This window comes from Callithrix jacchus, chromosome 7, assembly GCF_049354715.1.
Source record: "Callithrix jacchus isolate 240 chromosome 7, calJac240_pri, whole genome shotgun sequence".
In the NCBI taxonomy this organism is placed as follows: domain Eukaryota; kingdom Metazoa; phylum Chordata; class Mammalia; order Primates; family Cebidae; genus Callithrix; species Callithrix jacchus.
This window is the reverse complement of record NC_133508.1, coordinates 82,395,686-82,415,117: the sequence shown is the minus strand read 5'-3', so window position 1 is coordinate 82,415,117 and position 19,432 is coordinate 82,395,686. Positions and strand designations below refer to the sequence as shown.

The following is a 19,432-nucleotide window of genomic DNA, read 5'->3' as shown; positions in this document are numbered from 1 at the left end:
TTGCACCATTTTACATTTCTACCAGCAATAGATGAGGTTTCTAATTTACAATAAAGTAAATTTTTACTTTATTGTAATTTGTAAAAATTTATCAAATTTTTGAATCTTTACCATATGCATGGTATCATGCTAGATACATCATATGCATGTTTCAGAGAATAGCAAGTCGGGATTCTTAGAAGTGACAAGTGTTTGGCTACTTTTGGAGCTAAGATAAACATTTATGACTATCCTGGAAGAAATAAGTGTTAGTAGCCTAGTAGGCACAATTAAAGTACTTTGAAGGTGGGCGCAGTGGCTCATGCCTGTAATCCCAGCACTTTGGGAGGCCTAGGTGGATCGAGAGGTCAGGAATTTGAGACCAGTCTGGCCAACATGGTGAAACCTCGTCTCCACTAGAAATACAAAAATTAGCTGGGCGTGGTGGTGGACAGCTGTAGTCCCAGCTACTTGGGAGGCTAAGACAGAATAATTGCTTGAACCGAGGAGGTGGAGGTTACAGTGAGCCAAGATGCCACTGCACTCTAGCTTGGGCAACAGAGCAAGTCTCCGTCTCAAAAAAAGAGACCCCCAAAAAAAAAACCAAAACGACTTTGAAGATTTCAGAGGCAGGGATTACTTCCAGATAGAAAATTAAAGGAGACTTTTTAGGCTGTTTTTTGAGGAGTGGGGGAAAGGCTTATTTCTTGTCTCTTAGACTGAGGAATTTAAATCCTATTGTATTGTTGGTGGAAAACCAGAAATTTTTGAGCAGGAGTGATATAATTAGATCCTAGGTCTAGGAACAGAGAGTGGCAACTAGGAGAGGCTGAGGCAGATGGTAGAAAGAGACTAGTAATGCCTAAGAAATTAGTTTCTTAAGTTGGACAGTACTTTGACCTTGAAGAAGAGGCACAAGTAACAGATGGAAAAGAAGTAATGAAATAGACAAGACTTGGAAACTTCCATCTTTATATTCTTTTTAGATTTCACCTATTCCCCAACCAATTCTGGTAATTTTCAGCATTTTGTCTACCAAATACTGACAATAACCATAATTCTACCCCTAGAACACACCTCTCCTTTTAGCTCTAGAGCATGTGCTTGACATCTCACATTTAAAATTGTTCAAAGGAAGAATCTTGATTTCTCCTCCAATCTAGTCTTTCATTTGTGTGTGTGTGTGTGTGTGTGTGACAGCCTTGCTTTGTCACCCATGCTGGAGTGCAATGGTGTGATCTCGGCTTACTGCAACCTCCTTCATCTCCTGGGTTCAAGTGATTCTCCTGCCTCAGCCTCTCAAGTAGTTGGTATTACAAGTGTCAGCCACCACGTCCAGCTAATTTTTATATTTTCAGTAGAGACGGGGTTTCACCATGTTGGCCCAGCTGGTCTTGAAGTCCTGACCTTAGGTGATCCACCTGCCTCAGCCTCCTAAAGTGCTGGGAGTACAAGCATGAGTCACCATGACGGCCATCTTTCATGTTTTTTAAAAGTTCTATGAACTCAGGAGTTCAAGACCAGCCTGGCTAACATAGCGCAAGCCCATCTCTACTAAAAATACAAAACTTAGATGTGTGTGGTGGAGGGTGCTTGTAATCCCAGCTACTCAGGAGGCTGAGGCATGAGAATTGCTTGAACCTGGGAGGAGCCAAAGGTTGCAGTGAGCCTGGATCGTGCTACTGCACTCCAGCTAGGGTGACAAAGTAAGACTTTGTCTCAAAAAAAAAAAAAAAAGGCCCACCACGGTGGCTCACGCCTGTAATCCTGGCACTTTGGGGGAGGGTGAGTTGGATGGATCACCTGAGGTCAGGAATTCAAGTCCAGCCTGAACAATATGGTGAAACCCCATCCCTACTAAAAATACAAAAAAATTAGCCAGGCATGGTGGTACGCACCTGTAGTCCCAGCTACTCAGGGAGCTGAGGCAGGAGAATCACTTAAACCTGGGAGGCAGAGATTGCAGTGAATCGAGATCTCACCGCTGCACTTCAGTCTGGGCGACAGAGCAAGACTCCCTCTCAAAAAAAAGATTCTATAATATGCGTGAGCTCAGGTGTTTGAGACCACTCTAGGCAACATAGTAAGACCCCATCTGTGCAGAAGAATTTTTTTTAAATTAGCTGAGCATGGGGGTACTCACCCATAGTCGCAGCTACTCCGGATCCTGCTCTATTTTCTAAAAAAAAAAAAAAAAAAAAGTTTAAGAGAATTTTAAGTGATAACGTTTTTCCTTCTCAGAATTTTTTAGTAATAAGCAGAAATCTCCCGGTTAGTCATTCTGTAAAAATAGCCACAGCCCCAAACAGCATCACTAAAGATCTTTATTTATTTATTTATTTATTTATTTTTTCACTAAAGATCTTTAATTTAAAATTTGCAAAGCAAAGTAAGTTCATTACAAACCATTTTGACTAATAGAAAAGATAAAACAAACAAAATGCCCATAATTCCACCATCCAGATAAAACCGTTATTAACATTTTGGCATTTTTCCTTTTAGTCTTTTACTTCCGGAACAGAAATTTTTTTTCTACCTTCTTTTATTTGTGCTGTTTGATTATATGCTGCCATTTACAGTGCATCTCCTCTCAACCACATACTCTGCACATACATGTTTATGTTACACTCTTTACACTTCAGGTATCAGAGTATGTTGAGGGTGATGGGTAATTGTTATGGGATATATAACAGTTGTAGGACCTGTAACAGTAGCAAAGTATTGCTAGTTAGTATTTCTTCTACAGTCACTCCCTAGGTTGGGACTCTGCTACAGAAACTTAGTATTTGGTATGTGAAACACTGAAAAGGTGGCTGTGTGTGTAAGTTAGAAAACTGGAAAGTACCTAGTGGTGATTGAAAAGAGGGAATTGTGTATGTTGAAAATTGAGGCATTTTCCTTTGTATCCAACAGTTTTATACCCTATTAGGTGATTTATCTCTCTGCCTTGAGCTTGAGTTTCTCTGTGGTTTCAGCTAGAATTCTTAAGATAAAATGTATGTACCAAACAGTTAATTATATCTTTTCCATAAGGATGCTTGATTTGATTATTTTTCCAGAATAACTTCACTACAGGGATAGTTTCATCATATGTCTTTACTGGGAGTTACAGGTATAGGCCTATATAAAAACAATTTTGGGGTTTTTTTGCTTTTTTATTTTTTTTGAAATGAAATCTGGCTCTGTAACCCAGGCTGAAATGCAGTGATGGGATCTCAGCTCACTGCAACCTCTGCCTCCCAGGTTCAAGTGATTCTCCTGCCTCAGCCTCCTGAGTAGCTGGAACCACAGGCATGTACCACCAGGCCTGGTTAATTTTTGTATTTTTAGTAGAGACGGGTTTCACTGTGTCTCAGCCCATCTCAGCCTCCCAGAGTGCTGCCATTACAGGTGTGAGCCACTGTAGCTGGCCAACAATTTTGAATTGTACTAAAGAAACAATAACCAGGCCAGGTACAGTGGCTCACACCTGTAATCTCAGCACTTTGGGAGGTTGAGAAGGGTGGATCTTTTGAGGTCAGGAGTTCAAGACCAGCCTGGCCAACATGGTGAAACCCTGTCTCTACTCAAAATACAAAAATAGCTGGATGATGGTGGCATATGCCTGTAATCCCTCCTACTCTGGAGGCTGAGGCAGGAGAATTGCTTGAGCCTAGGAGGTGGAGGTTGATGTTGGCTTTTGTTGTTGTTGTTGTTGTTGTTAGTGGTGGTGGTTTTGTTGTTTGTTTGTTTGTGACAGTCTTACTCTGTTGCCCAGGCTGGAGACTGGAGTGCAGTGGCACAATCTTGACTCACTGCAACCTCCACCTCCCAGGTTCAAGCAATTCTCATGCTTCAGCCTCCCAAGTAGCCACAGGAATTATAGACGTGTCACCACACCTGGCTAATTTTTGTATTTTTAGTAGCGACGGGGTTTCACCATGTTGGCCAGGCTGGTCTTGAACTCCTGACCCTCCAGTGATCTACCCACCTCAGCCTCCCAAAGTGTTAGGACTGCAGATGGCTGGTAATAATGTTTTTAAACTTCATTTTTCATTAAGTACTGCTCCAGATGTTATATTGCATATTTATTCCTGGTGTTATTCTGTTTAAGTATTTTGAAATTCTCTTTCTCATTGCCTCCTTTCTCCCATGGTAAGAAATATGGCTCCCATTTTTTTCTTAATATTTTTAACTTTAATCATTTCTCAGTATTAACCAACTTCCAGTTACCACCTCCTCCCTTACCACGCAATTCCCTCCTTACCACACCAACGATGGAATGTCTGTGCAAAGCACCTTGCTACATAGAAGTCCCCAATCTGCTTGGCTTTGTCCCTCTCCCAGGATGCCCTCCTCACTCCACTCAGTCTCCCATATGCTGCATTGGGCCACCCTCCTACTGGTACATTCTGTTACACCACTGAATGGGTGCTGACACCCGGCATCTGGGCTACAGCCACACACACATTTCTCTATTCCCCACCCCTTATGGTTACCCTTCACATACTGGTTAGGCAGAACAGTCTACTCCAACCCTCTGTAGCTCCCACTTCTGCTGCCCATAGATTGTTACCTTGCTTGATTCCACCTAGTAATTTTTAAACAGAATTGCTTTAGGATGGGGAAGGAGAGTGGGAACTATGAGACAAAGTCATTTTTAATTTTGATACTGTATTGTCAGAGAACAAAGAATGTCTTATTCTTTGGAACTGATTTACTTCTTTAAATTGGTATATGATCCTTTTTTATGGCTATTCCATGTGTGCCCAAGGAATGTATAGTCTGGGTGATACGTATATTTCAGCTTATAAATTATATTATTGAAATATTTTTCTTTTCAAGCATTTTATACTTTTTTATATACTTGTCCTATTATTATCCTTTTTTTTTTTAAGAAGAAGTTTTGCTCTTTTTTTTTTTTTGAGATGGAGTTTCGCTCTCGTTACCCAGGCTGGAGTGCAATGGCAGGATCTCGGCTCACTGCAACCTCCGCTTTCTGGGTTCAGGCAATTCTCCTGCCTCAGCCTCCTGAGTAGCTGGGATTACAGGCACGCACCACCATGCCCTGCTAATTTTTTGTATTTTTAGTAGAGACGGGGTTTCACCATGTTGACCAGGATGGTCTCGATCTCTTGACCTCGTGATCCACCCGCCTCGGCCTCCCAAAATGATAGGATTACAGGCATGAGCCATCATGCCCGGCAAGTTTTGTTCTTTTTGCCCAGGCTAGAGTGCAATGGTGCGATATCAGCTCACTGCAACCCTCCAACTCCTGGGTTCAAGAGATACTTCTGATTCAGCCTCCCAAGAAACTGGGATTACAGGCACATGCCACCACACCCAGCTAATTTTTTTTTTTTTTAAGACGGATTCTTGTGCTGTCACCCAGGCTGTAGTACATTGGCTCAATCTCGGCTCACTGTAATCTCTGCCTCCTGGGTTCAAGCAATTCTCCTGCCTCAGCCTCCAGAATAGCTGGGACTACAGGCGTGTACCAGCTACTTTTTTTGTATTTTTAGTAGAGATGGAGTTTTACCATGTTGGCCAGGATGGTCTCAGTCTCCTGACCTTGTGATCTGCCTGCCTTAGCCTCCCAAAGTGCTGGGATTACAGGCGTGAGCCACTGCACCCAGCCTAATTTTGTATTTTTTGTAGAGATGGGGTTTCACCACGTTGGCCAGGCTGGTCTTGAACTCCTGACCTCCAGTAATCAATGCACCTTGGCCTCCCAAAGTGCTGGGATTATATGCATGAGCCACTGCACCTGGCCTAATATTCTTTTAAGTGTTAGAAGTTTTTAAAAAGAGCAACAAGTGATTAGTCATCTTGTACCCATCACTCAACTTGAGAAATAATGCATTACAGATACAGTTGAAACTCTCTGGGACCTCTTTTTTTATTTCCCTTCATTTCCCCAGAGATACTTACTATCCTGAATTTGGTGTTTCTTATCTCCATGAACTTTAAAACAGTAGTGCAAGGTTTCTGAGTATCTTCCTACAGCCAGCCACTGTGGCTCACACCTGTAATTTCAGCACTTTGAGAGGCCAGAATAGGAGGATTGCTTGAAGCTATGAATTCAAGACCAGCCTGGGCAACAAAGTCAGACCCTGTGTCTACAAAAAACGTTTTTAAAAATTAGATGGGCATGATGGTGCACACTTGTGGTCCCATGGTTTTTGCTACTCAGGAAGCTGAGGTGAGAGGATTGCTTAAACCTGGAGTTCAAGGATGCAGTGAACTACGATTAAGGCACTGCACTCCAGCCTAGGTGATAGGGTGAGACTGTGTTTCTTAAATAATAAGCAAATAGGCTGGGCGCAGTGGCTCATGCCTATAATCACAGCACTTTGGGAGGCCGAGGAGGGTGGATCACGAGGTCAAGAGATCAAGACCATCCTGGTCAACAAGGTGAAAACCCGTCTCTTCTAAAAATACAAAAAATTAGCAGGGCATGGTAGTGCGCACCCTGTAGTCCCAGCTACTCGGGAGGCTGAGGCAGGAGAATTGCTTGAACCCAGGAGGCGGAAGTTGCATTGAGCCAAGATCGCGCCATTGCACTCCAGTCTGGGTAACAACAGCGAAACTCTATCTCAAAAAATAATAATAATAAGCAAATAAATAATTTGTATCCCCTGAAAGAATGTTGATAAACTACCAAAGAAATTTTTGTTTCATCTCAGTGCGTAACAAGTTAAATTATAAAAGTTTTAAATCTCTGAATTGAGAGCCAGATATATAAAAATATATACCATATAAATACATAAAAAATACTGTGACAGATATCTTACTTTAAGGATCCTAGCTGTGGCTAGTCCTAAACAAATAGGTAGTTGGTGACTTTGGTAATATACCAGCAAGCTATATGGCCCTTTCACCACTTATGGCACCCTCTTCCATTTATGAGAGAAAAATCTAAAGTCTGAAAGACCCATTATTTTGCATTTCTGAATACCTTAGATAGCTGATTGCAAAAGTGGATTTATAAAAAAGCAAACTGTTTAGGTGACTTTTCTGAAATCCCAAAAGATTTATATCCAAATCATCTTATTGGTATAGGTGGTGAACATAATAAATCTCTAGTATCTCAATTGGACTTAAGGGTTATGGTTCTCAGGACCTTGATTTGATTATTTAACTTTGTCTCATTTTAGCAGCTCTCTCTCTCTCTCTCTCTTTATATATATATATACACACATATATATATACGTATATATGACATATACATATGTGATTTCATGTGTTTTGTTTTTTCATTTACAGAGTGATAGATTCGTGTGGCCTTTCAAATGATTGTGAAATGGTGGAAATGGATCCAAAATAATATTAATAAGTGACTTCTCTACCAAAGCAGAAGATTCTTCGTATCTCCTTCTAGTGGCTCAATTCAGTTATTGGGAAGGAGCAGAACAAGTGAAACACAGAAAACTGAAGAGAAGAAATCCTCATTTTGGAACTATATTGCTCCTTGACTGTTTCACCCATCTTTCTAATGTTTTAACTTTGCTCTGAATTTATAAATAGTAAAGGCCAAAGAAACAGAATATACATTTAGGAGCTTTATTCCAAGAAATTTGCCTTGAAAGCTGCTGTTTGTGGAGAGAAAAGTTTAGCAAGTTCCTGTCTGATATATTTTTATTTCTATTTTTTAAGCAAAGACAAGATTTATGTCCCTAGATTTTGAAGGTTAAGGCAAATATAAATACATATCTGCACACTATTTTTTAGCAGTTGCATGAGTAAGAATAATGAGATTTGTATTTAACGACCTTGTCATGTGATATTTTGGAGTTGACTGCTCAGATCTTTTATAGGGCTTTAATATTATATTTTTGATCTATCACCTTGATGACATTACTTGTCCACACTTGAGCCCATCGGTCTTTCTAGCTATGACCTTGTTATGAACAGTGTTTGCACTCAGTGCAGATATCCATGTCTTACCTAATTAAGCAACATCATAGTGCCATAACTCAAGGAAGTTGAATGAGGTGAACATAGATACAGCTCTTTCCCCTTCCCCCCCTTTTTTAAATGTAACAAATACTTTTTATGTTCCCCTTCCCCCCTTCCCCTTTTCCCCTTTCCCCTTTTGAAAACGTATCAGGAACCAAATAGTTTAAGATGAGCAGTTGAGGGGACTGAGAGATCCACACAGAACCTGGCTTCTTTGTGCTTCATCATAAGTCGTGTTGCTGGTCAGATTACTTAAGCACCCTTTTAAGAAGAAAACCTCGTGGGAGATCCAGCTGGCTGACTTGAGTTCAGAAACAGGACCACAGAGGTTGCACTCTGGGGTAAATATTCTCCATATATCTTACTTTGAAAGAAAACTCTATGTATATGCATCATGAAAAACACATACTCCTTTCTGATGTATTTAATTTTGGAGAATATCAGTAGGGTGGTTTGAAGATACCAACAGATTTCAGGAAAACAGATGCTAGTTGGTATTTGAAGAAATTAATATGAACTAAATAGAAAAGCTCTTGAGAGGTTGCATCATCCCTCTCTAGGAAGATCTTTTTTCCCCTCCCTGAGGCAGGGTCTCACTCTATCACCCAGGCTGGAGTGCCTTGGTGCAATATCAGATCACCGCAGCCTCAACCTTCTCAGCTCAGATGATTCTCCCACCTTAGCAACTCCAGAGTAGCTGGGACCACAGGCATGTGCCACCACACTTGGCTTCTTTATTAGTTTTTGTACAGTTGGAGTTTTGCCACTTTGCCCAGGTTGGTCGTGAACTTCTGGGCTCAAGCGATCTGCCTTGGCCGCCCAGGGTGCTGGGATTACAGGTGTGAGTCACCGTGCCCAGCCAGGAAGATCTTTTCTACTGCTTTTGCTAGAAGTTACCTGAGTATTTGAAACAGATTAGTCTCTTTTCATAAGTATCTGTAGTTTTAAATAGATGTTAAATTCTTCAAGTTCTTTGATGTAACAATCAGTAATTTGTTAGCTTCCTTCATAAACCTTCCATATTCGCCGGGCGCAGTGGCTCACACCTATAATCCCAATACTTTGAGAGGTTGTAGCAGGAAAATCACTTGAGGCCAGGAGTTTGCGACCAGCCTGGACACTATAACAAGACCCTTCCTCTAAAAAATAAATCTTCCAGACTCATGCTACAGTTTTCTTTTGTTTAGAATTTTTGTTTTAACAAAAATTGCTTTTATTTAGAACTTCTCTGAGTTACAAGGCTTAGTAAGTAATCTATAGAGAGGTCAGAGGGCAGGTCTTTCTGTAGAGGAATCTTAGAATAAATTACAGATACCTTTACACATTGGTATCAGGTTCTTGTAAGCATAAGTGATTTGAGTTATTTTGTTTTCAGATCCTGGCCATGAGGTTGGATGCCTCACCTTGCTGAAAGGAGACACTGGACCTAAATGGCGCAGCATGATTTTGTTCCTGCTTGGCTAAATTTCTCAACACCACAGTCAGCTAAGGTACTGTTCTCAATTCCTGTAGTATCTACTCAAATACCAGAGGGTTTTGGGGTTTTTTTTGGTTGTTTCTTTGTTTTGAGACAGGGTCTCTCTCTGTCACCCAGGATGAAGTGCAGTAGTATAATCACAGCTCACTGCAGCTTTGACCTTCTGGGCTCAAGCAGTCCTCCTGACTCAGCCCCCAGAGTAGCTAGGCCTATCGGCTGCACACCACCACACCCCGCTAATTTTTATTACTGTTTTGTAGAGATGGAATTTTACCATGTTGGCCAGGCTGGTCTTCAGCTCCTAAGCTCAAATGATCTGCCTGCCTGGCCTCCCAAAGTGCTAGATTATAGGCATGAGCCACTACACTCAGCCCATTCTGGGTGTTTTTTAATATATTCAGCCTTGTGTGAGGATTTCAAAAAACATTTTCATAGACTTAATAGCTTTCTGTTGGAAAGATGTAAGTAATTAGGCAGTCCACATGAGTGTGTACCTTATTACTACCAAGTATCTCACTATTTTATGTTTGTTTTTGTTTTTAAGTATCTCACTTTTTTCATTACATCCTAAGGCTTTTCTCATTACATGACACAGTTAAGTCTTATATTAGCTGCAGCACACTTTGGAGATTAAACAAACTTCTAACCTACTGTCGAGGTCAAAGGGGCAGAAGTAAAAGGGGAATGGTGCTTGGGTAAACAAACCTTTGGAGTGAACACACATTTGTCTATGGTAATAGATGAAGAGTAGGAAAAGGTAGAGACAGTGCTTATTCAACTACTACATGAATCTCAGATTAAATCCCAGAAACTGTTTTAGAGGCATTAACCTACTTAATAGTTTCAGGAGAGATAAGTGTTGCATTAGGGGTAAACACAGATGAAATTACCAGTTTATATAGATTAAAGCAGACCTAGTTACACTACACAAAAGAATCAGCCTGAGTTACTGATAGTTTGGGAAGCTAGTAAATTTTAAAATGTGTTCCATTTTGCCAATGAATAGTGGAAGAAGGAAATTGATAGGTATTCTCAAAAAAAGGCCTACCTTTCATATTTTAAAATGTGGACTTTTGGGAAGGCACTTCCAGTCTCAGCTTTTTGCTTTAAACTTCATTTTGTTTCTGTTATACTTATTTTTGAGACAGAGCCTCTGTCACCCAGGCTGGAGTCCAGTGGCATGGTCATTGCAGCCTCGAATTTTTTTGTAGAGACAGAGTTTTACCACGTTGCCCAGCTGGTCTTGAACTCCTGTGCTCGAGCGATCTGCCTGCCTTAGTCTCCCAAAGTGTCGGGATTATAGGAACTAACCACCACACCCGGCTCTAAACTTCATTTCAAATTGTCTTCAGGAAATTTGCAAGATCTCATAATTGGCCTAATCTGACCCAATGCTTGGAGGTAGTGGGCTACATGAAACGTATACAGATATATCAGTAACGAATAATTGCTTTAGCACAGTGAACTAAGTAAAAAGAATTAGAAGATGTTCTTTCATTTTCAAAACTACAATAAGCAAAGTCCTGTGGTTTTGGAATAAGGATAGATAGGAAAGGAATAGAACAGAATAGAGAGTTCAGAAATAGACCTGTACAGACTGGGCTCAGGGGCTCATGCCTGTAGTCCTGGCACTTTGAGAGCCTGAGGCAGGAGGATTGCTTGAAAGCCCAGAGTTTGAGACCAGCTTGGGCACCAAAGTGAGAACTTGTCTCTACAAGAAAAACTTGAAAAAACAAACAAAAAACTAGCCAGGTGTGATGGCGAATACCTGTCATCTCAGCTGCTTGGGAGGCTAAGGTGGAAGGATTGCTTGAGTCCAGGAGTTTGAGGCTACAGTGAGCTATGATCAGGCCAGTGTACTCCAGCCTGGGTGACAGAGTGAGACCCTGTCTCTATAAAAAAAAAAAAAAAAGGCTTTTTTATGTATTTTGTTGATTTTCGATTAAAGTACAAAGGTAATTCAATAAGGAAGTGATAGTGTTACGTTTTTATTTTAAACAGTGCTAGAAGAACTAGCTGCTGTCTGTATGGGGGTAGGGTAAAGAATTCTAGCCTTTGCTTCATACACAGAAAAATTAATTTAAAATGGAACATAAGTTAAAAAGCTAAAATCATAAAACTTTTAGGAGCAAATCTTTTTTAACCCACTGGAATGGGTAAAATATTGGAAAGATATTGATAGTAAGAAAAAGAAATGTAAACATGCCCTGACTATGGTTTTCCTTGTCAGACATAACCATACTTTTCATGGCTTTATGATCTCTATCATTTAAGAATGTTGGAATAAAATTCTTTGAAATAGTAAGGGATATTAGAGTTTATCTATAGTAATGTTTCTTAAACTGCTTCCTTTCAGTTTTGTTACCTCAAAGACTGTTTTCTCTTTGACCTCTTTCATTGTGTGTAAATGAGTAAAATGGGTATGATGCCAAAAGTGTAGTATTGTTAGAAGTATAACATTTGGAAATAAATGTTTTATAAAATTGTAAAAACTCTAGCAGCTGGGTGCTGTGGTTCACACCTATAATCCCAGAGCTTTGGGAGGCCAATGTAGGAGGATTGCTTGAGGCCAGGAGTGAGGGATCAGCCTGGTGATACCCCCATCTCTACAAAAAATTTTTAAAAATTAGCCAGGCTTAGTGGTATGTGCCTGTAGTACTAGCTACTCCGTAGGCTGAGGCAGAAAGGTCAAGGATAAGAAGCTGCAGTGAGCTTTAATTGTGCCACTGCACTCCAGCCTGGGCAACAGTAAGACTCCATCTCTCTCTCTCTTTTAAAACAAAATAAAACAAAAACTCTGTAATTACTACTAACCAACCAGGGTGATATTTAACCACTGTCTTTGCCCTATTCCAGAAATACTAAGACTTTTTAGAATTATTTTTTAGGCAGTCATCTTGATTTCCCTCTCCCATTGCAAGATAAATATTTTTAAGTGTAAAGTTTTAGAGCTTATGCCTGTGGATATTTACAAGGTTCCCCCTGCCCCCTTTCATGCAAACAATTGAAGTGGCTAGCTTTTCTCCTCTTCTGGAATAAAGGAAGTGAATTAATGATTGAATATATAACCTAAGACTTCTCTAAATTAACTCAGGCGCCTGGGGATACCCTTAGGGTCTGTATGCTTATTATATGGGTTTCTACCACCATTATTACTTGTTTTTTGAAAGCCTGATACAAAGCCTGTTGAGATATTGAAAGGGACTAATAGTTATTTATCCATTTGCCTCTCCATACTTCATCATCCTAGTCACCTACTGCAACCTTCGAAAAACACGGAGAGCACCTACCCAGAGGAGAAGGTAGATTCGGAGTAAGCCGCCGTCGACATAATTCCTCTGATGGTTTTTTTAACAATGGTCCTCTACGAACTGCAGGAGGTGAGCCATGTCCAACTTTCATGACTATATTTAAGCTACTCATTTAGCACAAGCCCAGGCTAAGGGTACATGTCTGTAATCTTGAAATAGGATGTTTTCTGAATGTAGTTTTCAGTTGGATTCTCTAGTAGTCATTACCCAAATACACTGGCTTTCTAGGTCTAACTATAATTATGATTCTTGTGAATCATTTATTCAGTTGAACGCATTCAGAAATTTCCTCACCAAAAAAGATACGCTTTGTGATGTTTTTTATGTAGACTTTTTATTAACAAGGTCCCCAAAGGCCTTTTGGCAATACTGTAAACCAAATCAGGAAGCAAACAATCTAATGAGTTACTTTTCATTATTATTCTAGATTCTTGGCACCAGCCCTCCCTGTTCCGCCATGATTCTGTGGACTCTGGTGTCTCTAAGGGAGCATATGCTGGAATCACAGGGAACCCATCTGGTTGGCATGGCTCTTCCCGAGGTCATGATGGCATGAGCCAACGTAGTGGAGGTGGCACAGGGAACCATCGCCACTGGAATGGCAGCTTCCACTCCCGGAAAGGGTGTGCTTTTCAGGAAAAGCCACCTATGGAGATTAGAGAAGAAAAGAAAGAAGACAAGGTGGAAAAGTTGCAGTTTGAGGAGGAAGACTTTGTAAGTATGAATCTTTAGATGTGTGGTTATAACCCAACAAATGATGTCTGAAATAAGAGACCCTGTTAGTAATGAGAACATTTCAGAAATTACAGAAAAAGTAATCTGTAAGTTGAGGTTTTTGTTTTTAGAAGAAAGGATTTGATACATTTGAAAATGGTGACCAAAACTTTGATGTAACTTGTAGCAAAGATTTCATCTTTATGTCTTTGGAATTTAGAAAAAATCTTTAATTTCTCTTAAGTCATATAACATTTAATACTCAAATATAATTATGTTAAAATGTAGTCTTGCATGTAAAATTGTCTTTTTCTAACTACTTAAAACTTTTTCTCTCTTGATTTTGTTCTCTATCATACAAAATAACTGTAACACTAGATGTTGTTGTGTGTTAAATTACATGCCTTTTGGCCTCTAAATCAAAGGTAGCGTTTTTAGAGTATCTTTAAAATTTTTCAATATATTTCATTTAAGAAAAGATTATCGGGCTGGGCACGGTGGCTCATGGCTGTAATCTTAGCACTTTGAGAAGCTGAGGCGGCTGTATCACCTGAGGTCAGGAGTTCAAGACCAGCCTGACCAACATGGTGGAACCTCGTCTCTACTAAAAATACAAAGATTAGCTGGGTGTGGTGGCGAGCACCTGTAATCCCAGCTACTTGGGAGACTGAGGCAGGAGAATTGCTTGAACCCAGGAGGCGGAGGTTGCAGTGGACCAAGACTGCGCCATTGCGCTCCAGCCTGGGCGACAGAGGGAGACTCCATCTCAAAAAGAAAAGAAAAGATGATCATTTTAACATGTAATCAATATCTTTAAGTTGGCCAGTCATGGTGGCTCATGCCTGTAATCCCAGCACTTTCAGAGACCAAGGCAGGAGGCTTGCTTGATGCCAGGAGTTTGAGACCACCCTGGGCAACACAGCAAGACCCTTGCCTCTTTAAAAATTTTAAAAAATTAGCCAGGCATGATGGCACATGCCCGCAGTCCCAGCCACTAGGCAGGCTGAGGCAGGAGGATTTCTTGAGCCCAGTAGTTTTAGGCTGTAGTGAGCTATGATTGCACCACTGCATTCATGCCATCACATCCAGCTAATTTTTTTATTTCTTGTAGAGACTAGATATCACTTTGTTGCCTAGGCCAGTCTTGAATGCCTGACCTCAAGTGATCTTCCCACTTTGGCCTCCCAAAGTGTTAGGATTACAAACGTCAGCCACTGCACCCAGCCTCTAGCTATTTTTAAGTAGAACATTAATCAGTCACTTCTGTTACAGTCATTACATCGGTTAATGGAGTAACCTAAAGAGGAGTGAAATTTAGGCATTAGCCCCTCTACCCTCAAATCTAGCAAGTGACCTGGAGTTCTTGATTTAAATTATATGTTAATGTGAATTCCTATTCCCAGGTGACTGTTCTTCAAAACTTTATCCTCAGGAAGGTCTGTACTGCCCTTACATATTAAATATTTGTCCAGGATGTTGTAGATATCAAGTAGTCCAGAAATTACTACAATATCAAATTGTAATCTTTATTATTTATACAATAAACTTAGAAGCAAATCCAAGAAAGACCAGTGGAAATGATTTGAAAACAATATATGTTGCTCATTACACTTAAGGAACTTGATAAAATTCATATCAAACTGCAACAAAAGCATTAGCAACAGAGCCGGTGGACATGGGTGGTGTACACCCTTAGTCCCAGCTACTTGGGAGGTGTATGTGGGAGCAAGACACCATCTCTTTTTTTAAAAAAAAAAAAAGGTACCAGATGCAGTGGCTCACGCCTGTAATCCCAGCTACTTGGGAGGCTGAGCGAGGGGAATTGCTTGAACCCAGGAGGCAGAGGTTGCAGTGAGCCGAGATTGCGCCATTGCACTCCAGCCTGGGCAACACAGCAAGACTCTGACTCAAAAAAAAAAAAAAAAGGCAACTTTCTTTTAATACTTTTATTCTATGATCAAATAAACATAATGATTATAACATAATTTGTATCTGAAATGAAATATTTAGAGTATATTTAATATTATAACATAGCCAGCTGTGCATATAGAAAGCAAATTTATTTGACTCACCAATAGTGTTGTTACATACTTTGATAAGAAAAAGAGGAGATTGTGGCAAACAAGAAATAGTCTGAAGTAGACGTAAGAGTACCTTTTAAACTGGGTAGTATGCAACTGATTGGCATAGTTTGATTAGAAGCTTCATTATCAGTCCTGTGACATTCCCAGTGGGAATGATACATTCTAGAAATATGCACATTTGTACCTTTATACGAACTTTCACACTGTAATTCTTTTATTTATGTAAAATTGTTTAAAGCTTACATGTGTTGGATCATGGGGCTCTAGCTCAGTGGTTCTCAACTAGAGGCAAGTTTGCCCACTAGGGGATATTTGGCATTATCTGGAGACATCTTTGTTGTCATAGCTGGGGATTGTGTTAATAGCATCTAATATGTAGAGATCAGGGACGTTGCTAAACACCGACAATGCACTGGACAGCCCCATAGCAGAATTAACCAGCCTAAAATCTCAGTAGTGTCATGGTTAACAAAACTAGATCTTTTTTACTGTTGTATAGCAAATATTATATTATGTGAATATACTAGATTTATTTATCCATTTTTCTGTTAATGGAAATTCAGTTTGTAAAAGATGTTGTTTTGGAGGCTAAACTTAAAGGATTAGAACTGCGGTATTGTATTAGAGAAGGAAGAGTCAAAAATAAGATCTCTTCTCCCACCGCTCAAGATGCCAAAAGAAAAGAAGGTCGGGGGGAAGAAGGTGGCTCCAGCCCCTTCTGTCAAGAATCAGAAGGCCAAGAAAGTGGTGAATCCCGTGTTTGAGAAAAGGCCTAAGAACTTTGGCATTGGATAGGGACATCCAATCCAAAAGGGACCTTACCCGCTTTGTGAAATGGCCTTGCTATAATCAGGTTACAGTGGCAGAGAGCTATCCTCTATAAGCGGCTGAAAGTACCTTCTGCGATTACCAGTTCACCCAGGCCCTGCACTGCCAGACAGCTACTCAGCTACTTAAGGTGGCCCACAAGTACAGATCAGACAAAAAGCAAGAGAAGAAGCAGAAGCTCTTGACCCAGACTGGGAAGAAAGCTGCCAGCAAAGGGGACGTTCCCACTAAGAGACCACCTGTTTTTCAAGCAAGAGTCAACACTGTCACCACTTTGATGGAAAACAAGAAGGCTCAGCTAGTGTTGATTGCCTATGACATGGATCCCATCGAACTGGTTGTCTTCCTGCCTGCCCTGTGTCATAAAATTGGGGTCCCTTACTGCATTATCAAGGGGAAGGCAAGAGTGGGACATCTAGTCCACAGAAAGACCTGCGCTGCTGGTTGCCTTCACACAGGTTAATTCAGAAGACAAAGGAGCTTTAGCTAAGCTAGTGGAAGCTATCAGGACCAATTACAAAGACAGATACAATGAGATCCACCGTCACTGGGGAGGCAGTGTCCTGAGTCCCAAGTCTGTGGCTTGCATTGCCAAGCTCAAAAAGGTAAAGGCTAAAGAACTTGCCACCAAATTGGGTTAAATGTACACTGTTGAACTTAAAAAATAATTCGTATAACATATACAAATTTTTCTTTAAAAAAAAAAAGATTTCTATCCAGAGTGACTTGATGAGTAATTTGTAATTAACTTGAAGAGAGAAAACAGAAGGAGCAGAATTGGCCAGAGAAGATAACAAACTCTTGACACCAAAGAGATGGGTTAGATCTAGAGCTGTGCACGTGGAAATAGAGATAATAGTTGAGGTTTATGGATAGATAAAATCGTCTAAGAAGAATAATAAATTGGAAAGAAGGGAAGGTGTAGAGCAGAACCTGTGGAGTAGCAGTAAGGGAGACTGGGAAGTGATTAGCTGAAGAAGGAATGAGTATACCAACAAAAAAGTAGGTAGATAAAATTCACAAATTGAAGATGTTTTGGGACCTGGTTGTTTGCAGTAGGTTTTCTATATTATTATTTTTTCTATATCATACGTTTGTATAATTAGAAAATTATTTTAAAATAGTATCGGTTTACTGTAATTAACAATCCTATATTGTTACCTGGGCAAGTTAAATAGTCCTAATTGTCCCTGAGTTATTAGAGAATGTATGTGACACACTCAGCACAGGCCTTGACAGGTTGTTTTTTGTTTGTTTTTTTTTACTTTTTTGAAGTATATGTTATAGACAAGAACACAGATTTTTAAATAGTAGCTGTTATTAAGTATGGGAGAGAGCTTTGAATCTGGCAGTTTGGGATGGCCTTTCAAAAGTGAAAAGTTTGGTTGGAAGGGTTAGAGAGTAAGTTGACGATAAATGATACACTACTCTTTGGAGAATAAAGAGCCAGGTGTTAGGGTAGAGTTTTCTAGCATTAGGAGACTTGAATGTGTTGAAACCTGAGGAATAAGAAATTTGTGGAGACAAGGAATTCTTGAGAGGATGCCAGCAGTGTTGTCTACCGCTTTTTCATCTTCCCAAATTCTCCAGTGTAAAAGCAGAGCTCCCTTTAATATTGAGAGTAATATTTAAGATGTTTACTCTTATCACCTGTATTTATCATTATATTGGAGCTCCTAACAAGTACAGTAAGTCAAGAAAAAGAAATGTATACAGTTTAAAAAGAGGAAATAAAACTTTGTGTTTGCAGGTGACAGGAAAATCCTAAGGACTCTAGAAAACTATATATGAGATTCCAGAACAGCCAAATAATCTATGATGGGAAAGAAAATGCAAATGGTTTTGTGGTTGCCTGTGCACAGTGGGGATTGACTGGGAAAGGGTGTGAAAGGAACTTTCTGGTTGATGGAAATATTAATAATCTTCGTAGAAGTTGGGAAGATATTAGCATTTTAAAAACTCATAGAATTGAGTATGTTTTATATTTATGCATTTTACTGTATGAAAATTTTAACATTGAGAAAAATATTAAGATTACCAGTAGTGAAACAAATATTTATAAGCCTCCTGATATGATGGCACTGAGAGGTATGCACCATCACCTCTAACATTCCTTCCAGAAATGCATAGCCTGGATCTAATCATAAGAGACATCAGACAAGCTCAATTGGGGATTCTACAAAAGAATTACAAAAGAACTGGCCTGTAGTCTTCAAAAATGTTAAGGCCATGAAAAAAAAAAGCTCTATATTAAAGAACTAGAGAAATGACAACTAAAAGCAACATGTAAACCTAGATTAAATAAATAATGGGTGAGGCAAAAACCATTTTGCAAAAATTTTCTTTTGCTAAAACATTAATGGGACAATTTGAATAGGTGTTACAGATTAATAATGTTATTTATAAGTGTTAATAATTACTCTGATTATGTAAAAGATATCCTTTTAAGGAAATACATATTTAAGAGTGGCATCAAGTCCTGCAACTTGCACATGGTTCAGGCAAAAGATAGAATGGGGATGCAAATGTAAAATATTAATAGAGGTTGAGCATCTGCAGTCTAAAACTTTTTGAGTGTGGATGTCACATGCCACAAGTGGAAAATTCCATATCTGCTCATGTGACAGGTCGCAGTCAAAACTTTGTTTCATGCACAAAATTATTTAAAATATTGTATAGATTACCTTTGGGCTGTGTGTATATCAAACCAAAATGAATTTCATGTTTAGATTTGGTTCCTGTCCTCAGGGTGTCTCACATATGCAAATATAATGTGTAAATGTTCCAAAATCCAAATTCTGAAACACTTGTGGTCCTAAACATAAGGGATATTTAAACCCTTATGACAGTCTAGATGAAGGTTGTTCAGGAATTCTTGTTACTATTTTTGCCACTCTTTTGTAAGTCTGAAATTATTTTATGTTATTATTTATTTTTTGAGACGAAATCTCGCTCTTGTCTCCCAGGTTGGACTGCAATGGCATGATCTCGACTTGCTGCAACCTCTGTCTCCCAGGTTTAAGGCATTCTCCTACCTCAGCCTCCCAAGTAGTTAGGATTACAGGCATGTGCCACCATGTCCGGCTAATTTCTGTATTTTT

At 39.7% G+C, this 19,432-nt stretch overlaps 1 protein-coding gene across 6 annotated transcripts in view; it reads left to right on the top strand.

Moving 5' to 3' along the window:
- GPBP1L1 (GC-rich promoter binding protein 1 like 1) overlaps positions 1-19,432 on the top strand; it is a 61,486-nt gene that overhangs the window by 21,578 nt on the left and 20,476 nt on the right. For all 6 annotated transcript variants that reach the window (XM_035251301.3, XM_035251302.3, XM_035251300.3 and 3 more), the window contains 4 exons: positions 7,225-8,258; positions 9,293-9,407; positions 12,645-12,774; positions 13,133-13,419. In XM_035251301.3, coding sequence (XP_035107192.3) covers positions 9,348-9,407; positions 12,645-12,774; positions 13,133-13,419 — 477 coding nt within the window. In that variant the 5' untranslated portion in view covers positions 7,225-8,258; positions 9,293-9,347. The remainder of the gene's footprint in view (positions 1-7,224; positions 8,259-9,292; positions 9,408-12,644; positions 12,775-13,132; positions 13,420-19,432) is intronic.